A 23691-nucleotide genomic window follows, 5' to 3' on the forward strand; every position below is an offset into this window, starting at 1 on the left:
AAGGCTAGCTGTTTGGGTAGTCAGTGTCTGCTCAGCTGTCTGCTCGTGGCTTTGTGTGCTCTGCATTGTTTACATTACGAGCTCGTCCTTCCTAATTAGCCATTTCTGTACTTCAGGGTATGGAGAACCTAAGGTAGTTGATCTATCAGCCTTTCATCTGTGTCCTCAAACTTACATTTTTGAGCTGCATGTTTTAATCTTACAGAGCTGTCAATAAGCTCACCTAATTCCTGTCTTGAGGCCTTGAAATTCATACTGATAGATGCTATGATTTGATTTTGGCTGGAGATGGGTGCTGAACTTCTCAATTTATGTCTGGATTTTTGCTGTCCTCTTCAGTAAGCAGCTTAAATAAATTTAACCCTATATCTCTTGCCCAACGAAGGATATAGCTGACCCTCCCTCTCTTCTTAAGTAACTATTGAATGTCAGTCCACACTTCTGTTTAAAATGCGCAAATGCCTCCAACGACATCAACTTCCCAATTAATTTTAGGTGTAGTGGTTCATTCATCGCTGTGCCGGTAAACGTTTCTTTTTTTGTTTTCACATGATTCACTCAGACTTTCTTCTGGCACTTAATGTGGGTCAATTTTCCAAATTGTTACTAAATTAATTTAAAATGCTTTAGGTTTACCCACAGACACTCTCTGCCACCATGCTATGCCTTGTTGCCTTTTTGATACCTAATGTTGGGAATAATCACACTTTAAGCTTGGAAAGATGAGAGCTCTTTATGTTTAATACTTGCATTCTGCCTTGTACAAAAGGAGGACCAGTTTGAACTGTTTCTGGTACACATCACATGAGTCTCTAGTGCAACTGTGAAATGTGGCCCCTGGAATACTTGCACATAATTAGTTCCTAGCTCTTTACAAATGTTTACAGATAATACACCAATGTGCAACAGTTATGAAGAGCAGCCTTTTATTGATTTGAGAAATAGGTTAAAGCATCCTTAGTGCCCTGGTTGATAAAAGTAAAGTAGTGGACGTGGAAACTCTGGTTTGGATGAATGACTTATGGAGCATACATGTGCCTCCATCTGACTCCCTAGGAATATTGTTTGTTTATGTTTAAATTATGATCCTGATGTTAAATGAGGCGCTTTGGGAGTGGCTCAGATATCAGATGGAAAGCTGGAAGTAAGCAATGGGTGTAATGCAAAGCTGCATAATATGGTTTCAAATATTTAAAGGGCCAATCCAGAGACTTTCCTCATGTCCGAACAGACTCGGGGCGATCAAGCACCCCCCCTTTTAATGATGCCTTCCCTGAAGTACTTCTGGGAGCATTAAGGAGCGGAATAGAGATGCTCTTTCCCCAGCAATGGGAGGAAGAAGCATGCTGCTACAAAGAGGAAATGACTGGAGGTGACTTAGGATGTCGGCAGCAGGAACATTGTGCCAAACTCCTTCCTGCCTTCAGTGACAGAAGCACTTTAATGGCCTACCAGTCAGAAAATGTAGGCATCATTGCAAGTTCACCTACATCATGCACTGCTCATCAAACCCCCTTCCCTCTTTTTGCCGCAACTCTGCTTTTTTTAAGTGGGTGTGAGGAGCCAGCACATCCATCTACCTCGCAGTTGCACCCATCTTTCTCTGTCTTTGCACTTGCTCACATCCCCATCTTTCTATCCAACCCAGTCACTCTCATCCCTACATGATTTCTTGCCTCTCCCTGATAGTCATCCCCATCAAATGCACTCCATTCATCAGGTGAATGTATGCTATTACTGTCCCTCACTGGCCTTAGCACCTTCCAAACCCATGACCATCTAGAAGGACAGGGGCAGCAGATACATGGAACACCGCCACCTGGAAGTTCCCCTCCAAGCCACTCACCATCCTGATTTGGAAATATATCACTCTTTCTTCACTGTCGCTGGGTCAAAATCCTGGAACTCCCTCTCTAACAGCAAGGTGGGTGTACCTACACCACATTAACTGCAGAGGTTTGAGAAGGCAGCTCACCACCATCTTGAGTGCAATTAAGGATGGCCAATAAATGCTGGCCTAGCCAACGAAGCCCACATCCTTTTGAATGAATGAATAATTTTTTAAAAAGGCCTTTTCTTTCCCCTATTGCAAGAAAAGAGAGAGGGAGTGAGGCAAAACACAAGGGAGAAGGACCTAACTGAGGTGGCCCTCTACAGATCTCATGACTGACAGCTAGCGAGGAGGGAGCAATGGAAATCTGTGATGTCTCCTTGTCCCTGGCCTTCATAGATGTGGACCTCCCAGCCACCTTGTGACAGAATCAAACATAGTCCATATACGTGCCTTACAATGCTCACCCATGTGCACCTGATTTGAGCAGTGAGTGAAATATCATCTTCATAATTAGCCACATTCTTACCATGCAAGTATAAAATTCATAATTTTTTTTCTTTCTGCCAGGATCTTCATGCATGTAGCAGCAGCTGATGGACTTCCCAGACAACAAGTCTTCAGAGGAGTTGATTTCTTTTGAGGATTGTTACTGGACTAATACTTACCATGCACCAGCTCAGATATTTGCACTTCACTGAGTCTGGTTCAGCAGATAGTGGGTGACTGCCACTTCACAATTGATTAAGCGCAGATAGTGGTGACAAGGACAGATGTGGAGAGTCTGAGTTGGTGTATGAGGCAATCTCTAAGCTCTAATCAACTGGGCATAGATGCTGTCCCCTGGGGCTTGTTGATGAAAAAGATAAACATTGAGGGGCAGCAGGTGATACATGTAAATTGTCTGTGATTGCAGAGAATGAATGAGTCCACTTTGAGCATGAGTGGGCTGATGTCGCAGAACATTGCAATGATGTCACCTTGCATGGATTGAGTGACCAACTCCAGTTGAACATCAATTGCAGCAATCGAATGAACCCATGCACAGCGAGGCAGGCTTTGAACGCCAATATGCTTGGTGCTTTAAATAGGATGACCAATACCTTAAACTTGACCTTACAGTATGTCATTGATCTGCAGAGTGTTAGCAATGAAGTGTCGCTGGCCCATGAGAGGGATGACTGCTGAAAAGGGATATGGAAGTGGGATTTCACTCAAAGCACTCTCTCACTTCTCATCCATTGCCTTTCCTTCAGGCAGTACCCGAGTTGCTACTTCCTTGCCCAGTGACTGAGCCTATGGCCTTAGGTGGAACCCTCAAGGCTTCAAAACCTAGAGGTCATCAGTGAAAAGCATTTCAGCAGTTTGAGCAGGGACCTAGGCACTCTTGTCTCTAGCGCTGTGGAAAGCATAAGGGTTACACCACATAGTGATAGAAAAAGGAAGAGTAAAGCTTTGTTGTTCACAAGGGCGCATAACTATGTTGAGGTTTCTGTTTAGTAGTACTAAGGGAATCCCTGTACCTGGGTAGCAAGGTGAGAATCTGCTGCTGCTGCATTGGTGTTTTCACCTTCACCCCCACCTCTGATTTGTCTGAAATTAATAGATGCTCTGCAGCACGCAGCTATTATTCTGGAGACCCTGCCTGGTGAATATTGAATGATACTTCTAGATCAGTCCAAGCACCTGAAGTACATCTTGAACTTGCTGATCACTTTGTCCCAGCCAGAAGACTGGAAGAAACATAAATATATCTATGTCAACCTGGCTACTTTATAAAATTATTATTTCTATTTTAAAGATGGGCAAGGCTTTACCCTGACTAGCCATCACTCATAGCAGAGGAATTTCTAACCTTCAGATACCAGCAGGGACCTTTTTCTTAAAAAAAGAGAGGTGCTAATGCTCTCTGACTGCTGACAATCAAATTCCAAATAAATGTGCCAACTGCCTTTGCATTTCTATGGCAGAGCTCCAGCCAACAGAGTCGGCATGTCTGCAAAGGATAAAGGGACCCTGACTCCTATATTAAACATCTCAAGATTCCAGATCTGGGAAAATACATCCTTTGACCAACACCAGAAGTGGGAGATGTGTCACATGACCTTTCCTCAAGCTGCTAGAACCTGTAATATTGCTGTGCAGAACTGAACCCAGGCAGTCTACCATTTTTATCATTAACAGGTAGCAGCAGAAAGAGCTCTGCCCAGGTAAAGCGCCTGGCCCTCATCTGCACTGTGACCTCCTCAAACATTGGAACTTCTGTATCTGTGCCTTCAAGACCAATTCATCTCCATGTGCCATCTTCCATCGTGGAAGTCTTTACTTCTGGAAAGACGGATCCCGTTTCAACCTGCTAACCTCTGAAGGAATAGGCCACTGGATCTTTCGATTCTGGATTCATGTGAAACCACTACTCTTATTTTTATCGTGGTCTTGCCCTGTACCCCTTTCTTTCCCTTATCACTTTTTTTCTATTGTTTGAGTGCAAAAGGGGCAGATGTTACGAAACCCCTTTCCCACTTTTTGTGTGTGTAAAATAAACCAACCCTCTTATTTAAGCTTTAACTCGAGTTTGCTGTGGGGTTGTTAATAGAGGATTGGATCACTCCAAGCTGAAGGGTTGGGGAAAGCATGCCACCACTTATAAAGAGGGAAAATCAGAAATCAAAAACACCTTTCTGTTTACGGATGGGAGTGAGAGGAGAAATCAGGGCTGTTTAAATTAATCCCTCTGCAGTCTGTAGCAGCTTCTGTTGCTCCATTCTTGTGTTTCATTAATGACATCAGTAAGAACTCAACTAATCAGATTTGAAGGGATATCGGTTGTCTCCTGGCAGACACCCCTCAAGTGTGTTTGCGGATCCCAAGATGTTGGGATGAAGTAATCCTGGTGACCCCCGAGAATCTCTTTATACAACACTGCAGTATTTTTCATTGTAATGTGATAAAGTTGCAATTTTTTTCAGTGGGAGAATTGTAAGATTTGAGAAAATTCAGCCTTGGAATAGGTGGATGATTATTTGACAAATATCTCAATTATATTTAGAAGGATTAATTATGATAGGAACCTAGAGCTTTTACCCATCACAGCATAAGGCCATGTTCTGCTGGGGAAAGAAAGGGGGTCCTCAAGTTGTTTAATATGCTTATTTCAAATTCTTAACTCGATATGTTGAATGTCGAAGGTTTATTTGGAAATTCCCAATCCACAATAAACAACAGCATATATTTAAAGAGTGTCCCGGTGGTTGATTTTAACTTATTAGCAATTTTATAACTTCTTCCACAAAAACTTCCTTCAGCCTTTCTTTGTGATGCTGTATGTGTCACCACTGCACATAATGTGATCATAAATTTGAGAAATTCAATGAACCATAACTAAACCACATGAAAGTTGCTCTTAAAGCATGTGTTTGGTAAATTACAACATATAGGATACAATTTACAAATTGCAATTGGCTGATCCGATTTTTGCAAGTAAATATGGGAAATGTATTTTCTTTTAAATTCTCAAAATGCTTTGGATAAGATTGCTGATGCTTCACAGAGGGTGAGGAATTGAGCTGTACGGGGTGGAAAGATCTGAGGTTTGAACCGTGGTTTGTGCTGAGCTTATCACAGCTGCTGTGATAGTAGAGGCACCACAGTGAAGTTGAATAGCCTGGCAACAATCTGTTGAGATTTGCCCATCAATAATGGCCACTTGAGGGGGTAATGGATGTCACCCATAGAATTGTATCCTGGACAGGAATCTCATTTATCATCAATGTCTTTCTCTGACTAAAAAGAGCAAATTTAAAATTGAGCAAAGATACATAAGAAACTAACAATTTTTTATCTTTTTCTTTCAAGGGATTTAAGCATTGGCTAGCATTTGTTGCTCATCCTTAATTGCCCTTGAGAAGGTGTTGGTGAGCTGCCTCCTTGAACCGCTGCAGCTCATCTGGTGCAGGCATGCTCATAGTGCTGTTATGAGGGTGGCCACAACCATCTTCCTTTGTGCTGGGTATGGAGAGTTTTCCTTCTGATTCCCATTGACTTCAATTTTGCCACATTTGTTCAAATGTTTCCTTGATGTCAAGGGCAGTCATTCTTGCCTCGCCTCTTGAGTTCAGCTCCTTTTGTCCATGTTTGGACCAAGGTTGTAATAAGATCAGGAGCCAAGTGACCCTGGGGAACTCGAACTGAGCATCAGTTAACAGGTCAACGTTGTGTAAGTGCAGCTTGATAGCAGTGTTGATGCCATCCTCTATCACTTTGATTGAGAATAGATGGGGCAGTAATTAGCTGGGTCATATTTGTCCTGCTTTTTGTGGACAGGGCATACCTGGGCAATTTTTCACGCTGGGTAGATGCCAGTGTTGTAGCTTTACTGGAACAACTTGGCTAGGGCCATGGCTAGTTCTGGAGCATGAATTTTCAGTGTTACTGCTGGTATGTTGTCAATGCATAGCCTTTGCAGTATCCAGTGCCTTCAGCCACTTCTTGACATTGCCTAGAGTGAATCAAATTGGTTGGAGGACTGCTGTATTCTACAGTCATGTTCTTCCCTCAACGAATCATTTACGAGTATGTTGCCCATATGCATATTAATCCTTCCATGCCACCTTGGGTCAGAGACATTGTTCTTTGGAATATCTCTAGTGCAGAAGCAAGTCTGAATGGTAACCTGTTAAATAATGACCAAATGCTGTTACAAAAGTGAATTTTTTGTCCAGAAGGAAATGCGAAAAGCTGCTGTTTGCATCTATATTTTAATTGTTCATGGGATGTGGGTGTCACTGGCTAGGCCAGCATTTATTGCCCATCCCTAATTGCCTTTGTTCAGAGAGCATTTTTAAGAGTCAACCACATTTCTGTGGGTCTGGAGGCCAGACTGGGTGAGAACAGCAGATTTCCTTTCCTAAAGGACATTAATGGGCCAGATGGGTTTTTATGACTATCGATAATGGTTTCATGGACTGCTCATCATTAGACTTTTAATTCCAGATATTTATTGAATTCAAGTGGGATTTGAACTCGGGTCCCCAGAACATTACCCTGGGCCTGTGGATTACCAGTCCAGTGACAACATCACAACGCCACTGCGTCCCCTTTGGTGAATAGAGCACTTTTTTTGCTAATTTGGCAAGACTTTCATCCACTGATGCCATCGGGCAGATCTCATATTCAAATGTTTTGTTTAGTTGAGTCAAATCCACATAGATCCTAATTGAACCATTGGGCATTGGTACGGTGACAGAATACAGAATTCATTGGTATGGTTACTGGAAAGAGAACCCTTTGCTGTAATGTGCTCAATCTCACTCATGACTTTGTCTAAGAGTGGCTGAGGGACTTTAGCAACGAGGCAAATTGGCTTAGCATCAGCACTTAGGGTTATACAATATTCTGGCTTCAGCTTTCCTAAGCCTGATGATAATGTTGGGAATTTATTCCTGAATGTTATTGAACTGCTCATCAGCAATTTCATCAGCCTTGTAGATCAGCCTCAATTGTAAACATGCTTTCCAGCTTAATGATGACTTTTGGTTCTGTATGACATACAATGGTTCAATGATTTCTTTATCTTTGTATCTTAACCTTGCCAAGGGTTGACCTATGTCTTTCAGTGTAATTCCTCCTGGACCTTGTAATTGGATGGATGATGGTTGTAACTCTTTCGAGTTATCAACAGATCGCATGTAACTCTTTCGAGTACATTCACAGTTCTTGGTTTCTGGGAGTGGGACATGAACCCACAACCTTCTGATTCAAAGGCGAGGGTGCTATGAACTGAACTGAGCCACAGCTGACACCTCGGATGATGGTTGTAGTGTGATATTTTTAAGCCACTTTGCTTCATCAGATAAAACTAAAACACCTGTACCTTTTTAATTTCAACCCTGCAGGGTGTCCATCCACTTTTTTAATAGACCATTAATTATTTTGTTTCATTAGCTTACCCTAGGAAGGTTACTTGTTTCTTTGTGTGGCTCATCCACTTCTTGTACTTGGTCTCATTATTTTCTCTTTTTGCTTGTGGGCTATTTGTGTTCTAGATCAGCAGACAACTTTAAAATGTCCAAACTTTCCACAGTTAATGGCATTCTTGTTTGCACTGCTGGACATTCTTCTTGCTTGTGCAGGGTTTTCCCGCCACACCAAGAGCATTTCAAGATGTTGGTTGGTGTGCTCTTCCCTGATTTTGCAGTCTTCCGCTTTAATGCGATATCTCTTTTTTCTGCCTGACATATTGAATGGTCTCACTCATTCGCCTCCAAGGGACATCACCTTCCCCACAAGCAACTGCTCTGTTTTGCTTTCTGAACTGTCTGTCAAGTGATTTGTACTGCCTTGGTGAGAGTTAGATCTTCTCTTTTCTAAGAGATCTGGAAGAATTTCATCCAGAGCCCCAACTATTATGTGATCATGTGTTAACTCATCTATCCCCTCCAAGCCACACACCATCCTGATTTGGAACTATATGGTCATTCCTTCACTGTCAAAATCTGAGTCAAAATCCTAGAGCTCCCTTCCTAACAACACTGGGTGTTCCTACGACACATTCAAGAAGGCAGATCACCACCACCTTCATGGGCAATTAGGGAGGGGCAAAACGCCCAGAATAAATCCATGCATTCACCCAGTTTTTTTGTTTCTGCTTACTAAATTTTGCTCATTCAATTTTTTTGAATGCTGAAATATGACTCAAATGCCTGGAGTACCTTTTATTATAAGAGTTTGAAGCCTCCTTGACTCCCTGTCTCGTTATTACATCATTGCCAAGAGCTCCAACCACAGAGTAAAGTACTGACCTGATTCTGTTGTTGCTTTTTGTGAAAATCTGAAGCTGTTTGACATCTGGAAAATCTCCTTCTCCAGTTGAGCCTGTTGGAGCTTTCAGTGCTTTGGAATGGTTCTGAGAGTGGATTGGCATTACATGGCAGTGTAGACTCCATGCTTGTCCCAAGCTCTGGATCTGCTACTGCTTCAGTAACCTGGCTTCTAGATTCTGGTCTGTGCTCACTGCTGTCTGGACTCTGGGCCTGTGTCTCAGCTTGCATCTGCTGCACCGGCGATGCTTCGAGTTCTTCAAGTGAGCCTTCAATCAATTTTCTTTTCATCCTTCATCCAAGGAACCACAAGCCAGGCCACTAAAGCAACAGCAGATCCAGAGCTTGGGACAAGCATGGAATCCACACTGCCATGTACTGCCATTCCACTTGCAGAACCATTCCAAAGCTCGCAAGAGCTTCAACACTGGGTCGACTGGAGAAAGAGATTTTCCAGATATCGAACAGCTTCAGGTTTTCACAAAAAGCAACAACAGGATCAGGTCAGTACTTTGCATTTGGAGCTATTGTTGACGAAATAATAATAACGAAACAGGGTGTCAAGGAGGCTTCAAGCACTTACAATAAGGTACTCCAGACATTGGATTTTTTGACTGCAGCATAGCTGCAGTCAAGGTCAGTCACTTCAGCAGAGATAAGCTGTTGAACCTGGAAACTTCCTGACTTTAGACTAATGGATAAGTTGCTAGGCCTTTGGGATCTTGATTGCACTTTCTGAGCCAATAAACCTGTGGTGGTGGGTGTGGAAGCAATGCCAAATAGGAAGAGAAACGATCAACCATGTAGAAATTCATTTGGTTCGTTACTATTATATAAGTTCCCTCTTATGCCTGTCTGATCTCTGTTTCCTTGCGTCAAAAAGTTAGAATTTGAGATGAATCTGATCTTAATTATTGGGAATTGTATTTCGAAACCAAATTTGAGAGAAAATACCAAGGAGCTAACGAAGAATTGCATCCTGAACTCATGTTAACTGCTTTAAATTACTGGGACTGAATTACCCTATCTTTCGAGGTGATGAACAGAAACTTTTCAGATGCCAGCTTTAGCTCATGGAGGTGACACCTTGCCCCCTTACTGAAGCTTCCCTGCCTATGATTTACATAATCCAGCAAAGTCATGTTGTGTTGTTAGTATTGCTGGAAATAGAGATAGTTTAATTAAGTTGTATTTGTGGGTGTTAGGAATGACTTTTAGTTTTAATGTTTAAGTTTGATTTGTATTTCTGTATCTGTGTATTGAAGGTCAAATTGAGTTTTAGATTCGCTTTAAAAGGTGCCTGCATTTCTAATGAGAGTTATATGACTCTGGCAGCTAAGTTAAACAAATGAGTGGAGAAACTGGGCTGTTGCCTAGCAACAGGGGTCCAGAGAGGCAGGTCCCTCCTACAGACAGCATGGAAAGACTAAAAAAAACAGCAGTTTTGAGTTCAGTTTGAAGATATCTGCCGAACAGAAGCCACCTAGAAGAGATAGATAGCCATTCCCAAACTAAAGAAAAGATCCCAAAATCCAGGGGAGTGGAACAGGAGAGTCCCAAACAGAGCTTCTAGTCAAAGGAAGGACAAGGACCAGGGAAAGGTCTTGTTCATGAAGTTAAGAATGAGAGGCAGAGAGAGGCTTCAAGCTGCAGATTTAAAGAGACAAAAGCTGCAGAAAGCAGATTTAAAGCGAGACCAGCTTGTAAGAGGCAAGAAGGTCCAAAGAGATGGCTGAAGGTCTATAACTCTTTGTTATGGGCATGTGAAGCAGTGGTGTACCATTGATGGCTAGGTCAGAGAGAGAGTGCATGGAAGACAGCTTGAATGCATGTGGTGACCCAGGGGAGAGGAACATCAGAAGGAGAGTTCAAAACCCTGGAGGTGAACCCTTGCAGAAGGTGTCTGAGAAAAAGTGTTGGTTTGGGAGTAGATTCCAAAGCGAGTTCTTGGAGAGTGGAGATTGGAGTGTGAAAGATGGGGTTCAGTGAGACTGGTTGGCTCATGGTGTGACAAGTGTCTGGGGGGAGTTGAGGAGAGATCCATAGCATCTGTCTGGGGTGGCATCTGTCACTTGGTTTCAGAGTGTAGTACACCTGACCACCGGTCACCAAATGGTTTAGGTGGACTGTGAACATTAGAGTATGAGTTTTTGTAACCTGTGTTATCCTTACAAATCTGTATATATCTGTGAAGGTATAGTTTATATAGAGTGAAGGAGTATTATAATGTAGTTCATCTTTTGTTTAATATATGTTTTTATTCTTTTGTTAAAGTTCATCAGCTGACTCCTGTGATTCTGTTCAGTAGCTACTCTCCACGCGTCTAAACAAACAAATAAAAGTTAGGATCTATCAAGCTGGGTTCCACCATGGGATCAAGCTTGTCCAGGGGTAATCTCAGCTGGGATCATAACAGTACGGACATCATCTTGTATTACGTGTACTAACTGCATGAAAAGCTGAAATGCTGAGGTCACTGATGATTTTATACAAATATGTTACTCCACAGTCTTGACAGTGATGGAAGGTAAACAAAGGGACAACTAATGTTTCCACCCACTAGAATTTGAATAATTTTATCAATTTGAAGTAATCTAGAAGCATTTGCACTTCACTACAGATCATAAGAAGTGTATAATTTTATGGCCCCTCTTACTGCAGTGACTTTGCTGCTTTGTGCTATAATGTGCACCTGGTTCTTTCTTACAGTTTTCAGACCTTTTTGTCTTTGGCCACTCTCATCCCTGTGGTCGGTCTGTCCTGGTGAGACAGGACATGGCCAGAAATGGTGGTCTGGGACATTGGCTGTAAAGTATGATTCAGTGAGAATGACTGTCAGGTTGTTATTTGACTAGTCTGTGAGACAGCTCTCCCAATTTTGGCACAAGCCCCAGATGTTAGCAAGGAGGACTTTGCACACACAGCCCAGTCAATCCTGCAGTTATCCTTTTTGGTGCATAGGCCGATGCCAGGTGGTCTGTAGTGGATTGGTTCAATTGACAGGCCAGCTTTCAACTTCAGATTTATTAATTAAATTTAAATTCCACAAGCTGCTGTGGTGGGATTTGAACCTTTTGTCTTCCTCTGAATTACTCACCCAGTGACATTACCACTACGCCACTGTCTCCACATATGATAGTATCACAAAGGATATTGACTTGCATGTATTACTGTGTATAGTGAGAATGAGCTAATGAATGTTAGGAGAGTATGAGAACACTGGGGTGAATACCCTGACAAAAATATTCACCAAGGAAACTAGATAAATCCTTAGCCCATCACCATAACTCCTTATCAAGGAACTGTGTTTCCCACTCACTTTATGGCTTGGAGATAATAATGCCTGAATTTAGCTTTCTGAACTATTCCTGCATCAACTAGCTCAGATTACATTAGCATTTATATTATTAATCTACTGAGTAAATGAATGAATTAACCCTTTCTTGCCGATTAACAATAGTTTTGTAACAAAGGCATGACCTAACAATTGTTTATTAACCTTCTACTAGTATGGAAACATTGTATATTAAATATTTACTCAACCAAGTTAGTTGTGAAATAACTGAACTGCTTTTGTAACCTCTTATTTATGCCACAAAAATTCAGTAACTGCTTGCTGATTATGGAATTTTAAAGCACAGAAGGACGCATTCAGCCAATCATACCGCTGCTGACTCATTGAAAGAGCTGTCCAATTTAGTCCCACATCCCAGCTTTGTTCCCTCATAAACCTGCAAATTAGTCCTCTCGAGTCCAGTTGACTTTTGAAAGTTCCTATGGAATCTGATTCCACTGCTCTTGGGTATATTGCAGATCCTAACCTTCTGAAGAAATTTCTTCAGTGTCCCTGTAATTCTTTTGCAGATTTATTTTAAATGTATGACATCTGGTTACTGACCACCTTGCTAGAGGAAATAGTTTCTCCTTGCTCTGTCTAAATGATTCAATTTTGAATACCTCTTAAACTTCCCCTTAATGTTCTCTAAGGAGAACAATCCAAGCTTCTTCAACATTTCTGCATAACTGAACTCCCTCATCCCAGGTGTCATACTGGCAAGCCACCTCTATATCTTCCCCAGGCCCGTTACGTCCTTCATAAAAGTGCAGTGTACAAAATTGTACGTGGTAGTCCAACTGAGGCCTAACGAGAAATTTGTGAAGATTTATGTGACTTAGCTTTGTAAGTAGGGGCAGTGAACACAAAAGCAAGTGCCTCGTATGCTTTATAATCTTATTAACTTGCCCTACCATCTTCCAAGATTTGTGAATATACGTTCCAGATCTCACTTTTACACCCACCTCAATATAGTGCAATTTAGATTATTTTGCCTCCATGTTGTTTCTCAGTGCATTATTTTGCACTTGCATCTGCCATGTGTCTTCCCATTTCAGTAGTCTATGTCCTTTTGCAGTCTGCCACCTATCATTCTCATGATTTAAGTTTTATTGTTCGATGACTTAGAAATTATAACCCTGTACCCAAGTTGCTAGATATAAGCGAAACACTGATCCCAATACCAACTCCTGTGGGACCCCACAGCATACTTTTCGTCAATCAGAAAAGCATTAATTCCCACTATTCTCTGCTCCCTATCCCTTAGCCAATTTTGTCACAAGTTTACCACCGTCCCTTTAATACTGTGCTTCTATTTTCTGAATGTGTGTTATGAGATACTTTAATCAAATGTCTTTTAAAAGTCCATTTATACAACATCTACACTACCATCTCTGTACTTCATCAAAGAACTCATTCGGGTTGGTCAGCCATGATTTGCCTTAAACAAATCCAACCTTGCTGTCCCTTATCAACCCATCCTTTTCTTTCTCCAAGGCTGAGACTGGGGAATCAATAATAGGAAATGAGAAATGGAAGAGACTTTGAACAAATATTTTGTATCTGTCTTCACAGTAGAAGGCAAAAATGACCCAAGGATAGTAAAAAAAGACCGGAACAGGAGGGAGGAACTTAAAACTAAGATAACTAATGGGACTAAAAACGGACAGGTCACCAGATCCAGGGAACTTAAGGTCTTAAAAGAAGTGAGTGCAGAAATAGTGAGTGCATTAGTTGTATGCTTCCAAAATTCCCTAGATTCTGGAAAGGTCACAGTGGATCCAAAAACTGCAAATGTAACACCACTATTCAAGAAAGGAGGGAGGAAAAGCAGGAAACTGTAGGTTAGTTAGTCTAACATCTGTCATTGGGGAAATGCTAAAAACAATTAGGTAGGAAGTAGTAGCAGGACATTTAGAAAATCACAATACAATCAAATAGAGCCAACATGGTTTCATGAAAGGGAAATAGTTTTTGACTAATCTGTTAGAGTTCGTTGAGGATGTAATGCACAGGTTGGAAAGGGGAACCAAGGAGATGTAGTGTTCAGTAAACTCCCGCTGCTCACTCCCCCTCCATCATCACTATTTTGTTTACCCACGCAAATTTGTCTTTCAAATCGCAGTTTGCGTCCTGAAACCTCGCTCATCTGTGGTTTAAAAACGTAACAATCCTGATTTAAACAGCACACATGAACAAAGGTTAACAGAGAACATACTGTACCTTTAAAATTCCATAAAAACACTGTTTGTTCTCTTGTCCTCGAAGAAAGTGTGCACTGCAAAAACCCTTGCACTGCACGTGTGCAGTCTCCATGTGCACGTGGGTTGCTATGATTCACAGGATTCTACAGTAGTGCAGTATTTTGCAGTACAGTTACAAGACAGAACAGTACTTTACTAAAAACGTGTGAGCCACAGCCAAGCAGAAAACACCCCAGGAAGGTGATGACACTTGAACAAAAAGTCGCAATCCTAGATAGACTGCAAAATGGTGCAAGTGCTTCCATTCTAGCCAGGGAATACTTTTGTGAACGAATCCACAATCAGGTACATTAGGCAGTCTGATGAAAAGGGTCAGTGTTAGTGTTTCTAGTAATTGTACTGCCAAGTTAACTTTTGTAAGCAGGAGAGATCCACACTTTGAGTAACTTCTCCATTTCCTCTGTGTGGATGGAGCACCAGCATCAAAGGAGGGCCCCAGTTAATGGTCCAGTCATTCAAAACAGAGCTCTTGAAATGTACCAGAGCGTAGACTAATAAAGAGGGTAGTGCTGGCGACGATGAAGATGGTGCAGAAAGTGCCTCCCCTTCTATTTCCAAAGAATTCTCAGCCAGCACAGGATGGTTCAATTGCTTTAAAAAGTGTTTCGGGCTGCATAATGTGAAGTTGAAGGGGGGAAGGGGAAGGCTGCTTTTGTTGACCATGCATCTGCAGGAGAGTTTCCCAAAGTGCTGCAGGAATACATTGAGGAGAGAGGCTACCAGGCAGAGCAGGTCTTCAATGCAGACGAAACTGGTCTGTTCTGGAAGAAGATGCTAAGTAGGACCTACATTTCAAAAGAATAAAAGACAGGTTGACACTTCTGCTTTGTGCCAAATGTGGCTAGCTTTAAATGTAAACCAATGTTGGTTTATAGGTCAGAAAACCCTTGAGCTTTCAAAGGGAAAAATGTCATCTGCTAGCCTTTTGGAAGGCTAACAGCAATGCCTGGGTATGGCACCTGTATTTGAAGACTGGTTTGCCAATTGCTTTCTGCCAATTGCATTTATTCCAGGGGAAAGAACCTGTCTTTCAAAGTCCAACTGATGCTCAATAATGCACCTGGGCATTATCACACTCTTTTTTGCCGAGAACCATCCAGATGTTGAAATTTTGTTTTTACCCTCCAAATAAGACCTCACATATCCAGCTAATGGAGCAAGGCATCATTGCCTCATTCAAGGCTTACCACACCCGACGAAGTTTCAGCCACACCCTTCATCTTCTGGAAGCAGACCCTTGAACCACAGTCCGTGACTGCTGGAAGGAATTCCACATCCTCGTAGCAATAGGCATAATTAAGCATTCATGGGTTGAAGTTAGAGCTTCAGCCATAAATGCCTGCTGGAAACAAAGTTTGGCCTGAATTGTTCACAGGGTTCCCTAATGTGGAAGCTGAATTGGCCAGAATTGTTGACTTGGCAAAAGGAGGAGAGGGATTTGAAGACATCACCACCGCAGCTGAAGTGGGTGAGTTGCTTCAATCTCAACAAGAGCTCTCTCCGGAAGAATTGGTTGAATTTATGAGATTAAATGAGAGTGAGCAGGAGCTGGAAGAAGAGCCTAGAAAGGCTCAGTTCACAACCAAAATAATAGCAGATCTCATAAGATCAGCCGAAGATTTGAAAAAAGCAAGCAACAGACCATGATACAAGCATGGAAAGAAGCATTGCCTTTTTGTAGAGCGATTGACATAACTATTGCTCTCTACAGCGAACTTTACAAAATTGAAGAACAAAAGGTGAAGCAGTCCACAATAACATTGTTCTTCTCAACCAAATCATCCACATCAATGCCTGCATCAGCCACATCACCCACTCTATCGACATCCATTTTCAAGTAAAGTATGGTACCTGTACTGTGATTTGTAAATTGTACTACATGATACTGTATTCTGTAGTTGAAAAGTTTTACATTGTTTTTGTTTTCTTGTATTGGCAAACAATTTCTTCAGTAAAACTGTCTTTGATTTAATCACAAAATTTTTTATTGATTCATTTCAGGTAAAAATGTGAAATTTGGGGTTGGCTGGAAAATATCTAATTCAGTTGCATTATAAACTGTTCGTCGTCCGCGATTTCACCCTTTGTGATATTTCGCAGGAAGGGAACCTCCACGAACAGTGGGAATTTACTGTATTTTGATTTCCAAAAGGCATAACGGTGTCATATAAATGTTACTACACAAGATAAGAGCACTGGTGTTGAGGGTGATATATTAGCATGGATAGAGGATTTGGTAATGAACAGGAAAGAGTCAGGATAAACAGGTTATTTTCACGTTAGCAAAATGTAACTAGTGGAGTGGCCCAGGGATCAGTACTGGGGCCTTGATTATATATGATGTATATTAATAACTTGGACGAAGGGACCAACTGTATTGTAACCAAATTTGCTGCTGATATAAAGAGAGGTATGAATGCCAGTTGTGGAGAGGACAAAGCTTGCAAAGAGATGTAGCGAGGTTAAGTGGGTGGGCAAAATTTTGGGAGACTTGAGTATAATGAGGGACAGTATGAGATTATTCACTTTGGCAGGAAGAATAAAAAAGCAGAGTATTTTTTAAATGAGAGAGACCGCAGACTGCGTGGGATAGATGGATGTGGATGTCCTTATGCATGAATCACAAAACGTTAGCATGCAGGTACAGCAAGTAATTGGGAAGGGAAATGGAATGATAGCATTTATTGCAAGAGTGGTGGATTATAAAAGTAGGGAAGCCTTACTACAGCCGTGCAGGGCATTGATGAGATTGCACAAGAGTACTGTATACCCTTTTGATCTCCTTACTTAAAGGATATACTTGCATTAGAAGTGGTTCACACAGTTCACCAGGTTGATTCCTTGGATGAAGGGGTTATCTTAAGAGGAAAGGTTGAGCAAATTGGGCCTATACTCATTGGAGTTCAGAAGAATGAAACATACGATTCTGAGGGGGCTTAATGCGGTAGATGTTGAGAGGATGTTTCTTCTAGAACGAAGAGCCATGGTTTTAAAGTAGGGTCTCCCATTTAATACAAAAATGAGGAGGAATTCTTTCTCTAAGGGTTGCTAGTCTTCGGAATTTTCTTCCAAAAAGGGAGATGAATGCTGGGTCATTGAATATATTCAAGACTGAATTAGACAATATTCAGGATTGAATTCGACAGATGTTTGGTTGCAAGAGGGTCAATGGTTATGGGAGATGGGCAGTAAGGTGGAGTTAAGGCCATAACCAGAGCAGGCATGATCCTATTCAATGGCAGAGCAGGCTGGATGGGCCAAATCACCTACTCCTCCCATTTCTTATGATCTGGTTAAGATGTAATCATAAGGAAAGCAGCAGTGCAACTGCCATGATTGTCCTGATACAAAACCTACCCAGACCACTAAAGAGCAACTTTTTGTGGGGCTAAGAAGTACAGGAGTGCTCCTGTGGGATCAGCAAGGGAAGTGTAACCACCCCACCCCCCCCCACCTTAACCCTGCCACCTTGCCTGGACTACCCCACCTTCATACAGTTACCTTGGGGCCCTGCAGGAAACCTTTGGGCCACCTGACTTTCAGCAGCTGCTTGCACATCTCCCGGCTGTTTTAGTAGGATGCCGGCCAGTGGTATGTTAATGAGACCTGGCCACTGGAATTAGCTGGACTGCTGCTCCTGGGTGGACTTGCTATTTCAAATGTTTCTTGGGAGGTTGTTGTGGCTTGTGGGAGTGAAAGTGTTGATATTACAAATCTCAGTTGAAACTTATAAACATAGCGCGTTGCATTAAATGTAGTGGCCAGCAATCATTCTTGCAAATTTTTAAATTTTGACGTATTTATTATCTAGGTAATTTGGATTTGTTTTTGAAGACAAGTAAATAATTGAAAAAGGTAAAGAATGTTTTCCTTCCTTTAGGAAGGAAAAGTGCTTCATGCCATGCTATTTACTTCACTCACTAGGCTTTAGCAGACAGCACACACCCTGTTTAGTTGAAGTATGTAAGCGAATGGGCTCTGCGTAGAGGATGTATTTTGTAACACAACTAGTTATGTGGTTACTTATTCTGGAAAATAGCCATATAAAAACAAATTTTGTCATCCATTTTATCACTGAAACATTGGCCCTACATTTTCCGAGATGGGTAACAGCAAAATACTTGACTGAGGTCACTGATGCACAAGAAGTTTAAACTTCTGATTTCTGCCTGTATTTGCTCTGTGATTCCCTACTCTAGTGGGATTAGAAGGGCATATCCACGGAAACTTGTGCTATTTGTCCTGTACTTGCCCTGGTTTTTATACAGATTTACTGATTGAGCTGACAAGTGTAAAGCTTGCTGAGTGGCGCAGCTGGAATGTGAAAGCCACCAGCACCCCTGACAATGTTTACTTCCTCCCTTTGGCAATGGTCACCACCTCCCAACCAGCAGCATCCCCACTCTAGACTCACTGTTCACCTGGCTGGACAGGAGCCAGGGATTCGAATGTTGGGAGAATTAGCATTGCCAGGGATGCACGGAGAGGGGAAATGAGCAATTTTAGGGTTCGGGAGTGGTGTAAGCACCAGGAAAAGGTGAGGTGGTGGTGTGTGTGGCGGGGGGGTGAACTGAGGAGGGGGGTGGGGGGGCTTGTGGTGTTGGGCATTGTGGGGGGGGTGGAGAAGTTGAGCATTGGCGGGTGGTGGAGGGAGAGCATTGACGGGGGTGAGCATTTTTGGGGATTGAGGAAGGGGAGTGAGCGTTGTTGGGGGGGGAGAGGGATGAAAGTTGTTGAGAGGAGGTTGGAGGTTGTTTAGTGTTGGGGTTGACAGCTCCCTTTAAAAACAGAGTGGGGCATGCCTTCAGTTCATGATGAAAAGGAATCTGGAGCCAAGAACAGAAGGTACAAAGACTTCAGCATAAAATGCTAAGTGGCCCGATTGTTATGACGCAGCAGATGTGTGCCAGGCAGATCAAATCCACGAGGGAAACTTGATCACTCGGTCACAACGATCTTGCAATTTTATTTTATTTCGAGATGAATGCCTTGAATTCAGTAGCAGTAAGCCTACCACGACTTCAGAGGTTTTTAGATATTTATAAATTAAATATTTATTAACAGAGATTTCAAGCACATACATAGGTGTACGAATTGCGACCATAATAACTCCTAAAATCCCTAATTAATCTGGCTCCCAATAGACCCAGGAAAAGTAACACAATATCCTGGATGGTGAGAATTCAAAGTGAGTTTTCTTAGCTTCAGTTCCTGTAGACAGGAACTTGATGCACAGAGGCTGGAGGCTTTTCACGCTTGTGTTAGATATTAGAATGCCTTCTACCCTTACACACAGCCTCATCTCCTCCTTTTATACATGTTTCTCCCTTTTTAATGTAAATTCCATTGTTCCCATATGTTTTTGCAACTTTACTTTTCTCATAAAATTAGTACTATGAAAGATTATTATCAGTAACCCTTTGGGAAAAACAAACACACTGGCTTCTGGTTAAGTGTAACATCCTACTATCTCTTTGAAATTCAAACTAACCTAATTTATCTATATAAATGCAAATTTTCCTCACCTCGCATTCTAAAACCTCAGCCATGTTTGCGTATTTAGCATTTCAAACCTGGCTTCTTTTTGATAACTCAAAGCCTCCAGACAATTTGTCCCCAATTCTATTACACTCCACATGCACATACACACACACACAAACTAATTCAAACCCCACCATTAACCCACTTTTTACAATAAATCGCAATAATGTTATGAAAATTATTATATTTTCATGACACCCAATTAAATTGCAGTCAATGGCAGTGCACCCTCTCCAACACTGTCCAGAAAATCTCAGCCATTTACTTTCCCTGCAACTAGATTACATTTCAATAGCAGCTGTCATTTTAAACTTTAGATTCTTTTAAACAGTATTAAAAAACTTGGATCATATCTTACAATGAGGATGATGGAAAAATAGCAAAATACATTAGGAATAAAAATAAAATGTGCCATAGATACATACCAGGTAAAGCAGCATCTATAAAGAAAAGATCTGGGCTGATACTACAACGACGACAGGCCCTGAAAACATTCCGGCAGCACTGCTCAAGATTTGTGCTCCAGAATTAGCCACGCCCTGAGCCAAGCTGTTCCAGTAAGGTGACCTCCAACACCTACCACCTAAAGGTTCGAGCACAGCACATGCATGGGAACTCCACCTGTAAGTTTCCCTCCAAACCCCTTACTAGTTTGACTTGGAACTATATATGTCATTGTTCCTTCACTGTCACTCGGTCAAAATCATGGAACTCCTTCCCCAACAGCCCTGTGGATGTATCTACACCACATGGACTGCAGTGCTTCAGGAAGGAGGCTCACCACCAGCTTCCCGAGGGCAATTGGGGATGGGCAAAAAACGCTGGCCTAGCTAGTGATGCTCAAGTGCCGTGAAAGCATAAAAACAAATTGGGGTTTTGTATTTTTAAATTGATGGAGAGTTTTGCACATGCAGAAACTTATCACCCTCACTTAACTAAGGCTGGATAGAAATGTAGAGGAGCTGAGACTCTAGGGCTTCCAGTTGTGCATAGACTACAGCTGGGAATATCACAGGCTAAAACCATGCAGTTTACCAGTGCAGTGTGGTCTTGGCTAGACAAGTAGTAGGAATTGGGTCACTGCTTGTCTAGCTATGACGATCCTTCTGTTGGAGCTTTGGTTTGCAGGCTTGTCTGGAGTGGGGTGGCAGGTTTTACTTTGCTGTGTGGGCCCTGGAAGAAAATCCACTTTTTCTTGGATTCCTGCATTACCTCTGGATTTTATAGTGACCTCCAATGTTGCCACCACTTTCTACAGAGCCTTAATTTTGTTGTTCAGCTGTCTTGATTCTAGTATCTGGCCTTCTGTATCTTCAGTTTACTGCTCCTGTTAGAAATTTTCATTCTATTCTGAACTAGACCTGAGATGTTCCCTCTGCTTCCCCTCCTCTGGATTCTGGTCCAGTGCTGCAAATGACCTTTTTTGCTCTGCTGTTTTCTGTCTACTTACGTAGTTGCTGACTCCATTCATCCCTTCATCGCTATACTTGATCTGCTTGTGTGCACTAATAGTCACTGGATGTGAGGAAATTAACCTCACGTAAGCATAGCAAAGATTAGGGTAGAAAAAAAGGGACTTTTTTATTTAATGAAAAGGGAATTAGGCTTGTGGAACAAGTTACATGGCCACTGAAGTAAAGCTTCAAGATTTGCCTTCTGGAGGGAAGACATTGAGAGGTGTGGTAAGAGAGGTTGTTGATAGAAATGAGCTCAAGTCGACTGACAGCATTTTTCTTTATTTTGAAAACTTTTGTTCAAGGAAAAATACTAAATGGACCCTTTTGTAAGAGAAAAGTAAGAGTAAGGAGAGATGATGTCTTGGAGGGGGCATCGAATGAAGCTTTGTGGGTAGAGCTTAGGAATAAAAAAGGGGCAGCCACATTGTTAGGTGTTTATTATAGACCCCCAGATAGTCAGCGGGAAATTGAGGAGCAAATATGTGCACAATTTGTGGAGGTAAAAACTAACCACAGAACTGTGGTCCAGGGGGCCATTCAAGTGGGGAGAGTAATAAGTAGCGTAGTTGTAGTGGGAGGCATATAGTTAGGGGGATAGACGCAGTTCTCGACAGCCGTGAGTGAGAGTCTCAAAAGCTGTGTTGCCTGCCTGGTGCCATGGTTAAGTACATCTCTTTGGGGTTGGGGAGTGGAGTGGGAGGGGAAGGATCCAGATGTCATTGACCCATGTGGCTATCAATGACATAGGTAGGACTAAGAAAGAGGTTCTCCTTGGGGAGCATAAGCAGCTAGGGGCTAAAGTAGAACCACAAAGGTGATAATCTCTGGTTATTATCTGGGCCACGAGCAAGTTGTCATAGGGTTAATAAGATTGTTGTGGGAGAAATGGGTTTTGGTTCATGAGGCACTGGCTGTAGAGAGGGCTTTAAATTAAATAGTGGAGTGGGAGGTTTCAAGTGAAGGGAGATTTGCAAAGTTAAAGAGAAAGGACAAAGCATGGTAGTGATTTGGATAATGATAACCAAAGTGTGATGGGAAGGGACAGAACATGCAAACATGAGGGTTGGTCAGAGTAGGGAAAAATGGTACAAAGACAGATTGCTCTACCTGAATGCATGCAGCATTCGAAACAAGTTGGATAAATTGATAGCACAAATAGAAATAAAATGAGCATGATGTGATGGCCATTACAGACAAAAGGTTGCAAAATGACCATGGCTGGGACCTGAATGTTCAGGGATATTTGACATTTCTGAAGAACAGGAAGAAAGGAAAAGGAGGTGGGGTAGCTCTTAAAGGATGTGATCAGTACAGTAGTGAGAAAGGAGCTTGCCTTGGGGGAACAAAATGTTTTGTCAGTTTGGTTAGAGAGAAGAAATAGCAAAGGAATGAAGTCACCAGTGAGAGTAATTTATAGGCCCACTGACAGTAGCTATACTGTAGGGCAGAGTATCAATCAAGAAAAAATTAGGGCTTTTTTCTTTAAAAAAAAAAGCTACTGCAATAATCGTGGGTGATTTTAAATTTCATATAGATTAGACAAATCAAATTAGTAAAGGTAATCTGGAGGATGAGTTCATAGTGTATTTTTAGAACAATATGTTCTGGAACCAACCAGGTAACAGGCTATTTTAGACCTGGCAATGTGTAATGAGAGAGGATTAATTAAAGACTGTAGTAAAGAATCCTCTAGGCAAGAGTGATCATAACATGTAGAATTTCACATTCACTTTGAGGGTAAGAAATGTGAGTTTAAAACTGATCTCTTCAACTGAAATAAAGACAGTTGGATGGGCGTGAAGACAGAGTTGGCTAAAGTGGAATGGGAAAATGGATTGGAATGGGTTAAAAGGTAAGATGGTAGAGAAGCAGTGGCAGAGATTTAAGGGGATATTTCGTACCTCAACAAAGATGTATTACATTGAGAAAGAGACTCTACGAGAAGGAAACACCATCGGTGGCTAATTAAGGAAGCTAAGGATGGTATCCAGTTGAAAGAAAAGACTCCGGTGTTGCAAAGATTCGTGATAGCCCAGAAGATTAGGAAATTGTTAGAAATCAGCAAAGAATGACTAAAAAATAATAGGGGGAGAAATTGGAGTCTGGGAGAAGATTAGCAAAAAATATAATATAGACAGCAAAATCTTCTACAAGTATATAAAAAATAAAGAGCAACTAAAGTGAGCTTTGGTGCGTTAAAGGGTGAGACTGGGAATCAATAAAAAGTTATTGTATGAGATAAGTCATGGTGTTGGTGGAGGTATATTAGCATGGATAGAGGATGGGCTAACGAACACGAAACAGAGACTCAGTAAATGGGTCATTTGCAGGTTGGCAAACTAATTAGTGGAACGCCACAAGGATCAGTGCTGGGATCTCAACTATTAACTTTCTATATCAATGACTTTGATGAAGGGACTGACTGTATTGCATCCAAATTTGCTGA

The 23691-nt window shown here is 41.8% G+C and overlaps 1 protein-coding gene across 5 annotated transcripts in view; it reads left to right on the top strand.

Moving 5' to 3' along the window:
* The window catches only part of mybl1 (v-myb avian myeloblastosis viral oncogene homolog-like 1), a 153238-nt gene that overhangs the window by 18460 nt on the left and 111087 nt on the right, over positions 1-23691 (top strand). For 2 of the 5 annotated variants that reach the window (XM_078540398.1, XM_078540400.1), the window contains exon 1: positions 15447-15715. The exons of 2 other annotated variants lie outside the window; for them this stretch is intronic. In XM_078540398.1, the coding sequence (XP_078396524.1) occupies positions 15583-15715 (133 nt within the window). In that variant the 5' untranslated portion in view covers positions 15447-15582. Of the gene's footprint in view, positions 1-15446; positions 15716-23691 lie in introns of those variants that run through there. One more of the 5 variants, XM_078540401.1, reaches the window with a different exon arrangement.

This window comes from Cetorhinus maximus, chromosome 4, assembly GCF_964194155.1.
Source record: "Cetorhinus maximus chromosome 4, sCetMax3.hap1.1, whole genome shotgun sequence".
Taxonomy (NCBI): Eukaryota; Metazoa; Chordata; class Chondrichthyes; order Lamniformes; family Cetorhinidae; genus Cetorhinus; species Cetorhinus maximus.